At 42.6% G+C, this 16,668-nt stretch overlaps 1 protein-coding gene across 1 annotated transcript in view; it reads left to right on the plus strand.

Moving 5' to 3' along the window:
• The first annotated feature begins 385 nt into the window (after positions 1-385).
• The window catches only part of LOC104506829 (LIM and calponin homology domains-containing protein 1-like), a 21,468-nt gene continuing 5,185 nt past the window's right edge, over positions 386-16,668 (plus strand). The window contains exons 1-10 of the mRNA XM_010147911.1: positions 386-482; positions 2,371-2,543; positions 3,121-3,226; positions 6,576-6,631; positions 8,251-8,343; positions 9,251-9,355; positions 10,505-10,641; positions 11,437-11,558; positions 13,475-13,598; positions 14,977-15,054. Coding sequence (XP_010146213.1) covers positions 386-482; positions 2,371-2,543; positions 3,121-3,226; positions 6,576-6,631; positions 8,251-8,343; positions 9,251-9,355; positions 10,505-10,641; positions 11,437-11,558; positions 13,475-13,598; positions 14,977-15,054 — 1,091 coding nt within the window. The remainder of the gene's footprint in view (positions 483-2,370; positions 2,544-3,120; positions 3,227-6,575; positions 6,632-8,250; positions 8,344-9,250; positions 9,356-10,504; positions 10,642-11,436; positions 11,559-13,474; positions 13,599-14,976; positions 15,055-16,668) is intronic.

A 16,668-nucleotide genomic window follows, 5' to 3' on the forward strand; every position in this document is an offset into this window, starting at 1 on the left:
TGATACAATTCCTCACCACCCACCCGTTTTCAGTGATGGAAACGGTGCAGCGGACTGCCCGTTGCTTGGGGTGCGAGTTGTCTGCTTTGCCCTTGGTGGGGGCAAAAAGCTGCTGCCATAGCCAGCTGTAACCAGAAAGGGTCAGAGCAGAATCCATCCGTCCGTAATAGCTTCTGCTTAACACACACCCCCCGAGACCTTAAACAGGGAAGGAGAATAAGAAGCGACATTTCAGTCCTCACAAGGGCTTTGGATGGACAGTATTGTGCACACTCTTGATTTTCTGCTCTAAAGCCTTTATGCATGACTCCTGATCAGGGGAAAGGAATTTGCTGGTAAAATTTGAAGCTACTTTCCTCGTAAGGCTGTTTCTGAAACTTTGAGCATGCATCTTATCTACTGCCTGCTGTTATACGGAGTTCATGGGTTCTTCCTGTTGTTCGTTTTTAATAATGGGTCTATCGAAGGTCAGCTTGGTATGGGTAAGTAAAAGTACTTTTTGAAGTAGGTGTTTGAATGAGATTTCTGCCTGTCACTGGTATGTAAGTACACTGCTCCTATTTGTTGAGGATAAATGTGACTTAATTGAGCTTTGCCCTCTAACATCAAAAAGGTACTGTTCCCCCCGAGAAATGAAGCACACCAGCCTTTTCTTGACGTGCTACAAGACTCTGAAGCACATGAGCTGGTAGCAAAGGCTCATCAGATGACATAATTACTCTGGCTTGTAGATATAGCACCTCTCCTATGACGAAAGGCTGCGAGAACTGGGCTTGTTCAGCCTGGAGAAGAGGAGGCTCCGAGGAGACCTCTTTCTCCTCCAAGGAGAAATTCTTCCCGGAGAGGGTGGTGAGGCACTGGAACAGGTTGCCCAGCGAAGCTGTGGATGCCCCATCCCTGGATGTCTTCAAGGCCAGGCTGGATGTGGCTTTGAGCAACCTGGTCTAGTGGAAGGTGTCCCTGCCCATGGCAGGGGGGTTGGAACTAGATGATCTTTAAGGTCCCTTCCAACCCTAACCATTCTATGATTCTATGGAAACAGGCCAACCTTTCAGATAGAAAAATCATTGCATAGAGGCACAGAGGTTGACAGTCATGAATTGTACCTGGCAGGTAATGTAGAAGCTGCAATCTCGTGGTGGAACCAACTGAATCCTCCTCTCCAGAGTCAGCACTGATGAGGTGGTGATTGTCTGTCTACAAATCACAAAGCTACTTTGTGTCAGGCTCCACACCCGTGAGAAATGCTAAACGTGCAATATTGATAGCAAACTTTAGTATTGGCTGCCAAGGAAAACTGAGCTAACACTGCAAAAGCTGAAATGGTAAAGGAGTGTGGTTTTTCATTATGCCTGCTTTGGAGGGATAGATGTGGTTCAAACTGTGTGACCTTCTGGTAGGATAAGAACCTCCTCTGCTCTTTGTTACAAGCCAGATACTTCCATGCTGTGACCCCTATGCCACTAATGGTGTGGGAACTGTGCCAAAGCGGTGTGCATCTGCCAGGCAGCAGGAGCAGCTCTTGTACAAGCTCTTCACGAAGCCCTGGGGTGCATCTCTTTCTTAGCTCCCTCTCCTTGCCTCCTAAAGAGGTACATTTGGAAGCAGCTGCTCCTGCTGCAGTTGGAGAGGGGACAGCATCTGAAGCTGAGATTCTGCTTTAGGAGGTTAGAGAGGTGTCTGGGTGCTTGTGCGCTGCTTGGAGTGCTGGAAACTGCTCTGCTTCCAACGGTGGTACCAGCTGATGGTAGTTTAGCTGTCACAGTCCTCAGGAGCCTGCATGCTCCTGATTCCATCTCCTGTAAACCAGCATAAACTTACTGGGGTTTTTTAAGATCTGAATGCCAACCAGGTTATTCCTCTTAGCACAACTGCCTTGCTATCTGATGCTTGACTGACATGGTGTAGTGGAAACAGCCAGTCTGGAATATTCTCCAGTGCTGACAGTGAGACCATGTTAATTGTGGTATAGCTCCTTGTCTGGGTAGCCTCTTAGGGTAGGCTTCATCACACAGCTTCAGTAGAGATCTCTATCTCAGTAGGCATGTTGTAGGTTACACCTCATCCTGGGCGAAGAGAAGTGTCTGAAGTAGTTCGGGTGACTCTTCACCAAAAACCGCCTCTATGTCTTCATTGACCATGAGGGGTGCCCAAGTCAAGTGTAAACATCTCCCTTTTGTCAGGTGGATGTCACACTTAAAGTTTTGTCTTCTCTGAGAGATTAATTTGTCCTGTATTGAAGAAAGAAATTGTTTTTTTAAATGTACAGTTTATGGTCTCACAGTACATCCACTAAGGAATAGGTCTACGTTTTATTTGGAAAAAAAAAATCTTAACCTTGCAACATTATTTCTTGTACGTGTGAAACAGGTTCACGTCAAAAGCAATTCAAGTCAACTGCAGCTTGTGCCAGTCCTGTTGTGAAGAGATTAGAATTTCTTCCCAGCCCCGTCCCTTCAGAGGAAGCTGCTTCAAACGAGAAGGATGTGAAGAAACCTGAAATGGAGCAGCAGAAGGAAGCAGATCTCCCTGCTACACTGGAGGTACGTACAGGCAAGAAAGCGAGGGAATGGAAAACAAGATAAAAAAGAAGAAAGGTCTCACAAGGAAATCTTTATTGTGCAAATTGGTATTTTTCTCTATATAATGTCACATCAGGAGTTCATTCAGTGTCTGCTTGTACCGTTTGAACCTGTAAACTGGCTGGAGCAGAAACGAGAACTTAACCTGCAAACCCCAGCCCAAGGCGTGTTGGGAGGGCAGAGAACCCCGAAGGTGCAGGGGGTGGAGCTTACCCTCTTAGTCCTCTTGAAGTGCTGCACAAGTGCCGGTGGTGGCAGAGGTAACAAGTGGCCATGACCGTGCTGCTCTGGCAGGTTAAGCTGGATGTTGGTCCTGGGTTAGGATCGGCTTTGGTGTGCAGGGCAGTGTGTCAACAGCCAACAGCCACCCGTTATTTCCAGGAGACTTCAGTACTGCAACTCCATGTTGTAATTCTGGAGATGGAGGTGAACCTTTGGTAATGTTGATTCAGAAAATAAGTAGAAAGGGTCTAAGTTAACCTTTGATTGAACCTGCTGGTTTTTGAGTGCTGTTTTCTGCTCCCAAATGTCCGAACAGGTGATGAAACCAAAAAACCTGGAACAAGAGGGGAGTATAGTATTGCCATTTTTAAAGAAACTACCCGAGACCAGCCAAGTTACTCTGCAGAATTCTGGTCTACAAGGTGAGTAAAGAGCATTTGGAGAGCTCAGCCAGACAGTAACTGGATATGTGCTTGTAGTGTTTGGGGAGAAGTGCCTAATGAATGCCCCGGAGGGTTTTGGAACTAACGGTTCGGTTCCTTGCATCTGACTGATATTGGTAGTGTGGCTTTTGTGATGCAAAGGACTCTTCTGGCTGTTCCCCGGTTTTGGAGCTAACGGTTCGGTTGCATCTGACTGATATTGGTAGTGTGGCTTTTGTGATGCAAAGGACTCTTCTGGCTGTTCCCCTTCAACACAACAGCAGAATTGTGACACAGTGGAGGGGGGCAGGAAGAGCCCTGTCTTGCACTTACCTGGCCTAGCAATAAAAGCTGTCTTATGTCAGTGAGTATTATATTGTATTAGTACTGCTGCTTACAGATGAAAATGGCCTAGCAATTGGTTTTATCTCACGATAAAACCTTTAAATTCTGCACTCAGCTGCTCCTTTTCATAGATGAACAATACACATCTGGCCACATCCCTGAATTTGACCTTTGGCCATCACAAGTTCTTGCAAAGCAGAACTTCTGATGGTGGGGTTTTTTTTCTTTTTTGCTTTCATGACAAAATTTTGCTTGAGATGGATAATGTTTAGTAGTTTGATACTGATTTTTAGAGATGTTTATATGAATGTATTGGGAAAGAAAGAGAGAGAGAAAAAACATCTGAAGTTTTCTTCCCCCTGAGAACCTATTAGGTTTTTAGTTTATATATAGGCAATATACCGATTATCCAAGGGTTTTCAGGATTGAAACTACTGAAGGTGATCCGCTGTGGAAAAAACGGTTTTCTGAAAAGGAATAGCAGCGGAGATGTGCTTTGCAAACAGGTTTTGTGAACAATATTTCTTTTTGTGTTACGCATGAATCAATCCAAACAGCAAATAACAGATTGTAGGCATCTCTGCTATTTTCTAATAGTGCTGCTCTCTAGTGTTCACAGCACATAAAGCGCTAAAAGGATCACAAAATCCTTTAGAACCTCTATCTGCAATAGGAATGAACGCGAGCACGATGCAGTGCCTTGACGGGGCGGCTGCCCCTGGCTAGCAGTGTTCTAGAGCTCTCATACAAGGTTAGGTGCCGTATGATGAAAGGAACACTTAAATACGGGCAGTCGGTGTGATCTGCAGGCCCGTTGTACGCTAGCTGCGACGAGCCAGAGCGACTAGTCAAAATCCCTCTCATGGCCGAGGTGGCTCGGGGCTGAGAGTCCGTCACCGCCTTTTGACCGCGCTGTGTTTCTTGTTTTGTCTCCGTGCCGTTGCCTGCAGAGCCGCCCCGCGGGGCCGCGGTTCCGCTTAGGGTTCGCAACTACTGGCGGCGCTCACAGTTTTTCTCACAGTCAGGTAAATGCGGCGCTAAGACCGACTTCGGCCCTTCTGCTGCCTCCAGTCGTAGGTGTCTCCGGACGTGGGGCTGGGGCGAAAGCTGATGATCACGGGGACTTGTTCTACCTCTCGCTTCTGTAGAAAGTGTCTATTCCACGGCTGCACAGTTGACAAAGAGCTGTTGGGTTGCACGTTGTTTGAGATGCTCTGGTTTCAGGCACCCAAATGAAATCACTTGCCTATCAACACCTTTTCCTTAATTCCTTCAAATCAGCTTAATTTTCAAAGACATTTGGATAGAAAATGGCAATGGCTCTCTTCCTAACTGTGGCTCTTGAATAGTGTAGTCCCATCCTTTTAGCTTTGCTGTGCTTTTTCCCGTTGGGTTGCACGTTGTTTGAGATGCTCTGGTTTCAGGCACCCAAATGAAATCACTTGCCTATCAACACCTTTTCCTTAATTCCTTCAAATCAGCTTAATTTTCAAAGACATTTGGATAGAAAATGGCAATGGCTCTCTTCCTAACTGTGGCTCTTGAATAGTGTAGTCCCATCCTTTTAGCTTTGCTGTGCTTTTTCCCTCTTTCCACTAAATCACGAAGGGAAAAGTAGATCAAAGTAGATACCGCGCGGTGCCCAAACACTGCTAACGTCTGTGGCCAGAAGTAGATGGCCTTAGCTAGTGGTAGAGTAGAACCCGATGTTAGTTAATATTGTGGTCCTCCATACCCAGATAAAAAGTAGTTTTGTTGGTGATGGGTGTAATCTGTTTTTCTGGTTTATTTGCTTGTGATTCATCCTTGCATTTGGTTGTGGGAGCAAATACAGAACTAACAGGAAGCCTTTTTATGCAAATACAGTAGCTTTAATTGCAGGCTAAGCACATGTTGCTCTTCTGCTGTGTTAAATTTAATTTTTCCCTATTCTGTTTGTGTTTTGTTTTTAATAGCTGATTCTGATAGTGGTGACAAATCAAATGTGAGTACCTTTTTTGCATCATTGTTCGGTTTAGAGACACGTGTTTAGCAAAACTGATTGTAACGTTCCTAAATCAGAATAACATTTTCTCATGGAAATGAGAGAGAGAAAAAAATACAACCCACATCAAGACCTGGTCTAAATCTGGAATTCATGTGTTCTTCCCTTCTCCAGAGGGAATGCTAGCTAGACAGTACTGGGTTGCTGGAACCACTAAAGCTTCATGAACTCAAAATAACATGTAACTCCAAATTATCCATTCTGTTTTAAATGCATAGAAAATAGAGGAGACCACAATACTACCATCTCCCCAATGGAAAAAAAAAACACCACTACAAATGCAACACAGTATTTCATATGCTTTTTGTCACATAAAAATAGACATAATCTCACCCTGTCAGATTCTAATACGGCTCTTAGAGGAAAGGGGTATGGCAGCAACTGTCTAAAATTGCCCTTGACCATACAGATTTTAAAGATGTAAATGTATCGTGTAATGGGATCCTTAGTGAAGCCTGAGATTTTATTTCATTACGGATAAAAATTTAAAGCAGCACTATAGGCAGTTGTGCTGACAGCCATATGAAATGAGAGGATACTTTTTTACAATCACAAATTGCTTTGCGTGATGCACAGAAGATTATAGAGAAGCAAAATACAGGTTTTCTTTAAGCTTGAGGACTTGCAGGGTTGCCTGTTCAGTGCTGCATAGAGCTTTCTTTCAGATCTTTTTTCCTTTTTTCTCCAGTCGTCCCAAGCCTTCCTTTGCAAAGCAAATGATTATTTTATCATTTGGATACCTGTGGGCAGTCCCAAGTGTCAATGAAGCAAAGAATATTCTCTGCTAACCGAGAGAACCATTATATAGTTCTCAATTTCCCACTTTAAGATCACTGCCAGGGGTGGGCCAGATGAAGTGCAGCTTTTTCTGATAGTCTTGTACAGCACAGTGCAGTATCAAAGTCTAATAGCTTGGGTTTCCATCACGCAAGCGTTTCAATTTCTGGTCCTGGGATCCAGAAGAAGAGCGGAAGCGCCAGGAAAGGTGGCAGCATGAGCAAGAACGCTTGCTTCAGGTAAGGAAGAAACTATGTGTTTTCCACCATGTGGTTCAGCTGTTGAATTGTCCCCTTGAGACAAAAGCTGGGCATTTTGTGTCATGTTTTCCGTATCCTCTGTGGATGCTTGAGCGAATTCTGTGGCAGAGAGTGATAAAATGAGCATAAACACATGTTCTCTGCAGTTTGGGCACTCTTACATCTCCCTCACTCAGTGGAAAGACCAAAAGGACTTAATTCTATACTCCATTGTGGAATTAAACCTAATATTGATCCTCGGCTATATTTAAAGTGTGTTAAGTGTAGACTGCAAGACTCTTAATTACTCAGAGACCCTTAATTACTTGGAGGCTCTTTCTCCGGACTGACAATTTGCTGACCCTGACACCTATGCAACTCTTCTTTAAAATTATGGTTTTAATAGATTTGTGTAGACCTTTTGGACACGCAGGGTTTGGGGTTTTTTTTGTGAGGGAGTAAACCCCCTCAAAACAACCACTGGTTTTGCCTGGTGATAGAGTAAGCTATTAAAAGGTCTTGGTTTGTGTCCTAGCTGGGAGAAGTGCAGTGGCCCTGAGAACTTCAGTGTCCCCATAGATCAGTAGTGTCCTTTCAAACTGTGATTAGGTTTGATCCCAAAGAAATCATATCTTCCCCCCACCCCGTAACAGAAGAGCCAACAAATCTCAAAGGGTGGAGAATGAATAATAAAATGGAGTCTTTTGATCTTTTAAGAATGACTTGTGTGTCTCCCTACTGCTTTCTTCAGATTATTTCTTTTCGCTAATATGCTTGTTTCCTGTTAAAATGGGGTAAAGTTCTCATCATAGTTTTTTCTGGCACGTGAGGGTTTTCTCTCAATAGTGCATCACTTCTGGGTTAGGCAGATGGGGTTTCTAATTTAAACAGGATTTGGAATTGGTGTAAAAGGGATATGGAAGTCACCGTTCTTCTCCATATTCAACCCAGTTCTGACATACAAGTTTAAAGATCTTTTTGAGATAATTTTTCATGCAAAACTCTGTGAAAATAATTCTGAAGAAATAATTCCATCAAGTGGGAGAAAAAAACTAAGCTAATTATAAGCTTACCCTCTTAAAACTTTGCACCCAATTATCTTTACACACATTTGTCTTTTAAACTTGACCAGGTATTCATCATTCATTAAATTGTTCTGGCATCTCTCTTAAATTAGTACCAGTATCTGCAAAACCTGCTTGTTTGTATGCTACTTGGCTGAAGTTACCAATGTAAAATCCATTCCCAAGTGTTTTGGGATGTGTGATAGCTTTTTAGAACTCTAAGTACTGTATAATAAACAAGGAATTATTGAAATTGTTGAGCATAGATTTCATTTAGGACCAAAGATTTAAAAACTTCTAACAAATTAATCTTCTAGTATGTTAAAAGTTCCTCATGGTTTGAAGGTGTTACTTTTAACTGCTAGAAACAAGTTAGGGAGAAGAGAAAAAGAAGGCTTTTTTGACAACTGTGGATGTTTCAAACTTTCATCTTCCTATTTCATCGTATTTCTTATTAAACCACTCTTAGCAGTTCCTTTTCACTGTGGAGATACTACAGAACTGACTCCTAACACAGAATGCTCTGAATTTACCTCTATTTGTATCCTCTTACAGGAGAAGTATCAGAAGGAGCAGGACAAGCTGAAAGAGGAATGGGAAAAAGCCCAGAGAGAAGTTGAAGAGGAGGAGCGTAGATACTACGAGGAGGTATAAAGCTCAGAGGAGGAGGTTGTTTACTGACGACTTTTGTATTTAAATGCTTATGCAGCTGACAAACTCCCATACCTAGATTAATTAATGAAAAGCCTTCTCAAGGCTGAATTCTCAGGAAGATCATTTCTCTTAAACACTACTGTAGGCACTGAGGAAAAATACTTAAATATTTAGACAGGTATCCTCAGAAGTTCCACATAGGTGGAGGTGTCTAATTGCTGTGCAAGTTGGTGAGCCAGTATGGTTGTGTCTGGGCACGTTCAGACTTCCCTCTGGAGGCAGAGCCTTGTGCATTTTGGTGTATACTTGCTGGAACGCCAGAGGAAATTGTCTGCCTTGGGCTCGATCATGTAGATATTTTGTAAACTGGCCTTGTTTTTCAAAAAAATTCACGGGAAATGTTCGAAGTTTGCAGTTGTAGAATGCTGACAATATAGAAGGTAATGGGTTTCTTCTGTCATAATGTGCTTTATTGCAGGAAATTAGAAAATACGCATGTTTGACTAATTATGCAGATTGGTGTCTTATCATCTGTGCTTGAGGACCATACTTGTGATCTGAACAAGGAATATTTTTTTCCAACTTTCAGAATAAGTTTCTCATGTACCGTATTGTTATATGATATTTGGTAGACTGGTGTTGTGAGAAACCGTGGTGCCATCCCAAGTGGAATATTCTTTCCAGGTTGGGACGTCACATCTCAAAAGATAGTAATGGTGAAAGGAGAGGGATTACAAGACCTTGAAGCAAACTAAAAATCGAGGTGTTACCATTATTCTTGGTACCACAGGTCCTTACCTAGCCATCTAAATATGACATGTAGCCAAACTTGATACTTCTACTTTTTAAGTTGACATTCTGTATTTTTAACCCTCACTCTCTCCTGACACTCTTTTTTTAGGAACGTAAGATAATTGAGGATACTGTAGTTCCATTCATTGTTTCTTCAAACTCTGCTGAGCTCCTCTCCTCTTCTTCCTCTACCACTGAAGGAAACAAGACAGCAGTGAGTTTCTCATGGTGTAGTAAGGCAATAAAGACTAAGCCATCTCAAGTGCAAAGTTTCATGCTTCACTAAAGGCTAACAGTCTGGGAACAGTAAGAGTATTCCCTGGATCCCTTCCATAACTGGTGATACCTCAGAGTGCTATAGTTTGTATATTATTACAACTGAAGAGCCATACTCACAGGCAAACTGCTACCATCCCATTTTGGATTAGAGCAGAATGTGATACTTTCACTCTTTGCAGCTCCTTCTTTATAACTGGTGGCTTTGAGAAAGAAAAGAAAACCAGTCACCTCTTTCTGTTTGGTTTAACTACCTTCTCAAAGCCAACAAATCAGAAGTGATTTCCCTGCATCCAAAATCTTGTGTGTAAGACAGTGTTTTAAGCCTATCTGAGATGAAACTGAATCCCATCTCCCCACTTTTCCTCCTTTTCTCTCCCACCATCCATCCTAGAAGGCAGCAAACAAACAGGAATACTCACTCTCTGGTTTTGGTGGGTTTCTTTCTTACCTATGCAGCACAAAATGTTTAACTTGATGCCTCTAGCATCTAATTAAAGTAGTGTTTGCCAGAGATCAGAGAATGACACTCCAGGTGAGATCGGTAGAATGAATGTGGGATTCCCAGACATAATTATCTCCTGCCTTAAGGCAGTCACACCCAAGAATTCATCTGCCTTTTTTCCATTCAACTTCAGGATTAGGAGCACTGTACCATCTGTTTCTCCTCTTACCCTTCCTGCCCTGTCTTATCTACCATCCCTGTGCAGGGGCACCAGCCGTGGCTCATTTTCCAATGGGAAACTGTCTAGACTCTCAGAGTCATTCAAGGATTTCTGACAAAAATATGCAGTGGGAAGTTTTATTTCGTCATCCTGAACACTGTCTCGTAGTCAGTCAGTCCCGCACTGGTTTTTTCCCATTCTCAATTTAATACAATTCGTTGATTGTTTTAGCTGAAGTCTTTGTTAAATCCCAAAGTCACCCTTACCAAGGTCAAATGATTCCACTGTATAATGTGACACGTTCTTATTGATAATGAGATGTGTCAGCATGATATATCTGGGGCAGCCTGTGCTTTTCTCATGTGCGTGCTGAAGCCGAATTCAAGGGAAGCTACTCATACTCTCCCTTGCTTGTCTTCCAGAACACACCTGATTCAAACAGCTCTCCAGAGGAAGGCAAACATAAAGAAGTTACAAGGCAGAAAAAGCTGCTCTGGGAGCAGGACACTCTGCCGTCTCTGAAGAGCAAGGAAAATGAACTCTGGCAAGAAAAGAGGAGGTACGGATCAAGCCTAAGCATTTCTTAGCCTTGTGGAGCTTTGTGTTCTGTAGACTTCTGGGATGTCACATCTGCCCGTGATTGATGCTGGAGCATCAGCATCTGGTGGCCTGGTGATAGGTGTAATATATCCCAATCAATACTCTCTTGCCACGGGCTTACGCGTATACGGCAGTGTGCAGTGCTGGTTTTGCATAGCAGCAGGCTTGCCTCTTCAGCATATGGCTTTGCTGAAAACTTCTCACATCAACCAGGCCGGAGCTTAGGTAGTCAGACATCTCTCTGCGTCACCGTACTGCGTCTTCTGTACAAGTTTCACAAGCTGTTTGGAGGAACAAAGGAGCAGTAGCTGTTTTCACTCAGGATCTGTGTGAGATTCCCTGGCTATCAGAGAAGTGCTGTACCCAAACTTTCCAGCTGATATTCGAAGTCCTGCCCTTTGCCCAACTGCTGATAACAGTTTTCACAAAGATGAGAAGCATCTGATGAACACTGTATGGGGAACACGGAGAAAAGGGGTTTCTCTGGCAAAGAAGCCATTTTCCTTAAATCCAGGATGGTCTTTCATGCTTGTAAGTGGCAGTGTGTGAGGGAAGCAGGAAGACATGGCATGTTTGGAGACAAACTTGCTAATTCATGACAGTTATTCCCATTGCCTTGTCATTGCTGACACACAATAACAAAAATCTTGTTGCAAAAAATAGACTGATACTCAAAAGTCTGATTTTGATGTTATATTCTAGATGGAATTTTTCCCAGCTTTATATATACAATGTGACTTATTTCTATTGGCAGTGGAAATAAAGTGCTCTCAGGATGCCCGGAAACAGGTATCTTGAAAGGAGGTGACCAGGAGCACCAGATGCCAGTGACGGAGCGCAGCTCGCCTGCCAGACTGAATCTGCCATTGACTCAGGGTGAGAGTCAAGACCCTTCACATGCATGTATTCTTTCCCAGATAGGAATCTCACAGGTATTTACAATGGCTTGAAATCTAACTCAAAGAGTTTTGGAAATTAGCAGTGCACAAATATCTTCAGAATTCAGGTTAAAAAGTTATTTTCTGTTAGCAAAGATAAATATGTTAAGGTGAAATCTAAAATGATCTTGTTTTCATCAGAAATGAATGTTTCAGCTGGAGGTAGGAATCTCCTTTACAGGCCTGCATTAATTAAACAGTATTAATTAAACACAGTTATCTTCCATCTTTTACATTATCCTTCATAAATATAGGATTTGATACATAGAGCATGTTTTCAACACTGATTTCATGTTTTAATGGCTTTTTTTTAATAGATTCTTTATGACCACTTCAGTCCAGTAAGAGTCACTACCTGTGATGTGTAACCTTTTCAAGCCAAGTCTAAAGTGAGACCTGTCTCAATTTTGTCATTAGAATTGTCTGATGACATTTAAAATTAATAGATTTTTTTAAGGTCCTGTAAGTATTGAGGGTTTTTTTAAATGAATTAATTTCCCCAAAGCATTGCTGTCAACAGGATCACCCAAAAAAAGGCAAATTCACTAATTTAGCATCATTATCTAATGCAAATGAACAGTGGAAAGTAAATAAGTAGTACTAAAGACTGAAAACAAATGTAGATTTTGAAATCAAGTTTTAGATTTTTGTTTACAGTGTATCATAAAAAATGATGATTCTAAAAACTGAAATGTTTCTGGATAGAAAAAGTTTCAATGTTACTATTTGATCCACATGCAAATTCAATTTGTTAGACTTAGCAGGTTTGCTTTCCCTGTCACGATTTTATCGTGTTCTTAGTGCTTTGATAAAGGTTGCTTAAATAAAGAAGGCGAAAGATTTCACCCAGCAATCCGATTGTGGATTGGTAGTAGTGATTAAGAAAACTTCAATGGTGTTCTGGTTTTGGTTGGAACCGAGTTGGTTTTCTTCACAGTGGCTAGTATGAGGCTAAACCACAACCTCCTGTTGTGGTTTCATGGTTTTTATCCTCTGCTGCTAATCACCCTTTTTTCTAGGTTCTCTTCCTCAACCTGTTCCCCTATGAATATTCTGGTATCTCCTTTCTTGCCCCTTAAAGCATCACATCCTTGCTCTCTCCTTAAATCCTTAAACTAGCCAGGACTAGGGGTATTTTGTCTTGATACCAAAAAGAGAGAATGGGCCTTTCAAAGGCCCCAGTAAAGTTTTTCTGCTCTGAACCAGCTGGTTGGTGCATGGCAGGGTAAGGGTCTCCCCAGTCGGTGAGCCACAAAGTTTGTGTGGAAGGACGCAGGCGCTCTGTCTCGAAGATGGGATGGTTGGCTGCCTGGGCATCACACGGATCATTGCGTATTGCTGGGAGGCTGCTACTGTCACTGAGCCTTGTGCAACCATCTGAAACGCAGAAGGAAATTACAAGGGAAGAAATCTGTTCATCCCTAGGCTCATGGAGAGCGGTGACTACACCACCTTCCTCTTAACTCTGGCTGTTGAGAAGCCTGGATCCCCAGGCACCTCGGGAAGTTTCTGTCTCTCTGGTACTTCCTTCCTTAAGACAGAAATACTGTATTCCCAAGTGCGACTCGTGGACAGCTGTTTGACCTCTCCCTTACCCCTCCAGAAGCTGAAATTCAGCAGCAGGGCAGGTCATGTGTATGTGAAGGGAATGCAGGGGGTCGTTGTCCCACAGAGGTCTTCTGGTGCAGCAGAGCCCATCTCTGACTTTGGGGGAAGAGGATTCTGAGGACTTATTTTTAAGTAACAGTTCTTGTCATGTCTCCTTTATGGTGTGCCCACAAGCTATGTTGGTCTCTAAGTATGGACAAAGTCCTTTTATCACAAGTATTGAGCTTTCCCTGCCTCCCGTTGTAGACATCTCCTGGAGTCAGCAGTTGCTGACAAAGCAGTCCCCACATCGTGCAGAGGACATTCGGCAGAGACCGTTCCTGGGCCAGAGCGCGGGACAACAGCCGAGCTCCGCAGGAGAAACGAGGAGGTGAGAACATAAAAAATAAGGTTATTGCAGAGGTTGAGAAGTCCTGCTCCCTCTGTTCTCCCTTAAATTCCAACTCAGCATTCTTTATTGGTTAAGTTTCATGAGTAGCCTTGCAGTGTGCAGACACCTGTGATTCCTGGCTTTCCTACCAGGACTGCTAACGTTTGTCCACTTCGGTTCTCCTTACGGGTACCCCAGAAAGTAGTTTTACAAGGGAGGACAACTCCAGCTTGCCATTCTCTGTCGTCTTTCTCCTTATCTCCGTAAATCCTCATCTGCACAATTGTTCATGTGCTCGTTTGTTCTGAGTCCCCAAGCCAAGGATTTATAGCTAGTAAGTGGCTAAACATCAGGGTGGGAATGTCAGGTGAAGTCTGCCTCTTTGAAGTTGGTGTCTGAGAGCTTCATTCCCCAGCTTCTAAACACACACTGATTGCTACTTTCTAGTTCTTTAAGGATTATAGCTTTTAAACAAAGATACATAGACATCAGTATTTTCTTTCTGCTATAAATTTGGTAAGGTTTTTTTCTTCTCTGATGCTTTGCCTTGTGTTTTTGAGTGAGCATTACTAAAAATATCAGCATTTCTTTCAGTAAACAAGGTTTACTGAAATATGTTTACCTAATATTTGCAAAAAGTCTACCTCTGTAATGAGAAGGGAACATTGTTTTCGTTAACATAGATATGAACAGTCTCCTGTAAAATATGTGTTGCCTCTATGAAGCTTGTATCCAGTCAGAACTAATGTAGATTGAGGTTTGATTGCCTAATCCTCACAACAAACTGCTCGTGTGTGTTTGAGAAAATTGTTATTTAATCTACAAACAGCTTTACGCAGTGAGAGGTTGGATCAATCCTAAGATTGCCAATAACAAAAAAAACATGCATGGTTTTTCTCACCAAATTCTTTCAGGGTAGAAGGGATACAAATAGTAATAAGCCACATTTCCATGTTGGTAGCGTCCTTTTTATTCAAAGGACGCAGACCCTTCATCAGCAACCCCACATCTGCTCTACCAGCGTCCTTCTGAGCACATCCCCTGGCCAACAGAGTGTACAAGGCATCGTGCCTTGGCTTCATCGTGGTGTGAGCGACGCTGGGTTGATAGGTGGGTAGGGGTCTGCACATGGCCCATTACCTTGTGAGTTGTCTGAGCAGTACCAAGCAGATCAAGACACCCAGCCAAAAATGTGCCATTTTTCATTGTGTCAAAATGGCAGTTCATAGCAAATTTATACCTTGTTTTCTTAGATAGAATCTTTAGAATCCCTTCTGCTGGGACTCCTGAAATCCATCAGCTGGGATTTCTCTGTACAAAACCTTGGTTTTCACTTGTTCTTCAGTGGTAATAATGTATTTTCTCTCCCATATTTTAGGGCAGGCTATCATGAGAACTTCCGATCCGGGCCATCATCTCCCTGCTCTCCTGCTGCTCCAAGTCAGTCACCCAACAGGTACAAAAGGTCAATAAGGAATTTTGCAGACCAAATAACATCTTGCAGTTGCTGGTCAACTGCTGCAGCGTAAATCTCACGAGTATTATGTGGATGCAGTATTAATTCTTCTAAATACTGCAGTTAATAACCATCCACGTTATAAGCATGTCGCTCCCTCTCCCATATTTCTTGCCTACTTCAGCAGTATTGTTGTGTTTTAAAATAACACAGTTCAGAAAGCAGCTGTAGGACTCTGCTTGATCATTGAAATTATAATGAAACTGAAATGGGATAATATAAGCCCCAGTCAAAGTAAGCAGTAAAGCGTGAGCCCAGAGCACTTAGGCCAAAGGATGTTGTCTTCACTGTGAATAGTTACATGCTCAGGAGTAAGGTGGTATGTTCTAGGTGTTGTCACCGACTGACATTTCAACACACTGATTTAAAAAATAAATCCTTCCCTTAATTTCCAAACTTGAAAAGCATTTTGCTTTTTGGCTGTGGGTTTGGTTTTTGGGGTTTGGTTTTTTGTTTTTTGTTAATTTGCCTACATTCGTGCTAATCTCCTGGAAATCTGATTCGCTCAGACAATGAGCTGTGCAGCTTTCAATAAGATATGTGCACCAGCTCTAAATAAATGTTAACTGTAGCCTGATAGAATCACGGATAGTGTGGGCTGTATTAAAACCAGTTGGCTTATTAAATGGGCTGAAGGCATACAACACAGAAGCCTCAGAAGTTTTTGTTCTATTTAAATAACATTTTTCTTCATGTCTGATAGCAAAGCCCTCCTTCTGATGCTATTTGCATTGCCATGAAACTATTGGGAATTTTTTGTGGGAACAGTTTCTTCTGGTTTTACTAATTGTAGCTGCAGTTTTGGTGGGATTGCAGAGCATTTCTGGCTACATGTCGCTAGTCTTGATAACTACTTCATATTATTTAGTAGTATCCTGATCTGAGACACTTTTCCAAGATTGTTTCCTGAAATAAATGAGTTTGGGAAGTAATGGTTGGGATGTAATTCATTGTTCCACTGAAACATTAGAAAGCTCTTTATAAAAAAAATCCCAAAGCACTTTATTCTTTGATTCAAGTGTGTGAATCAAATATAGCAGAATACTGCTGTGCATTCAAGTATTTTAAGTCATAGAATCATAGAATCATTTAGGGTGGAAAAGACCTTTAAGATCATTGAGTCCAACCATTACCCTAACACTGCCAAGTCCACCACTAAGCCGTGTCCCTAAGTGCCACATGTACACGCCTTTTAAATACCTCTAGGGATGGTGACTCCACCACCTTCCTGGGCAACCTGTTCCAATGCCTGACAACCCTTTTGGGGAAGAGATTTTTCCTAATATCCTACCTAAACATCCCCTGGTGCAACTTGTGGCTGATTCCTCTCCTCCTATCACTTGTCACTTGAGAGAAGAGGCCAACACTCACCTCTCTGCAACCTCCTCTCAGGCAGTTGTAGAGAGCAATAAGGTCTCCCCTGAGCCTCCTCTTCTCCAGGCTGAACACACCCAGCTCCCTCAGCCGCTCCTCACAGGCCTTGTGCTCCAGACTCTTCCCCAGCTCCATTGCCCTTCTCTGGACACACTCCAGCACCTCAATGTCTGTCTTGTG

This window comes from Eurypyga helias, unplaced genomic scaffold (genome assembly GCF_000690775.1).
Source record: "Eurypyga helias isolate BGI_N326 unplaced genomic scaffold, ASM69077v1 scaffold33692, whole genome shotgun sequence".
NCBI classification, from domain to species: domain Eukaryota; kingdom Metazoa; phylum Chordata; class Aves; order Eurypygiformes; family Eurypygidae; genus Eurypyga; species Eurypyga helias.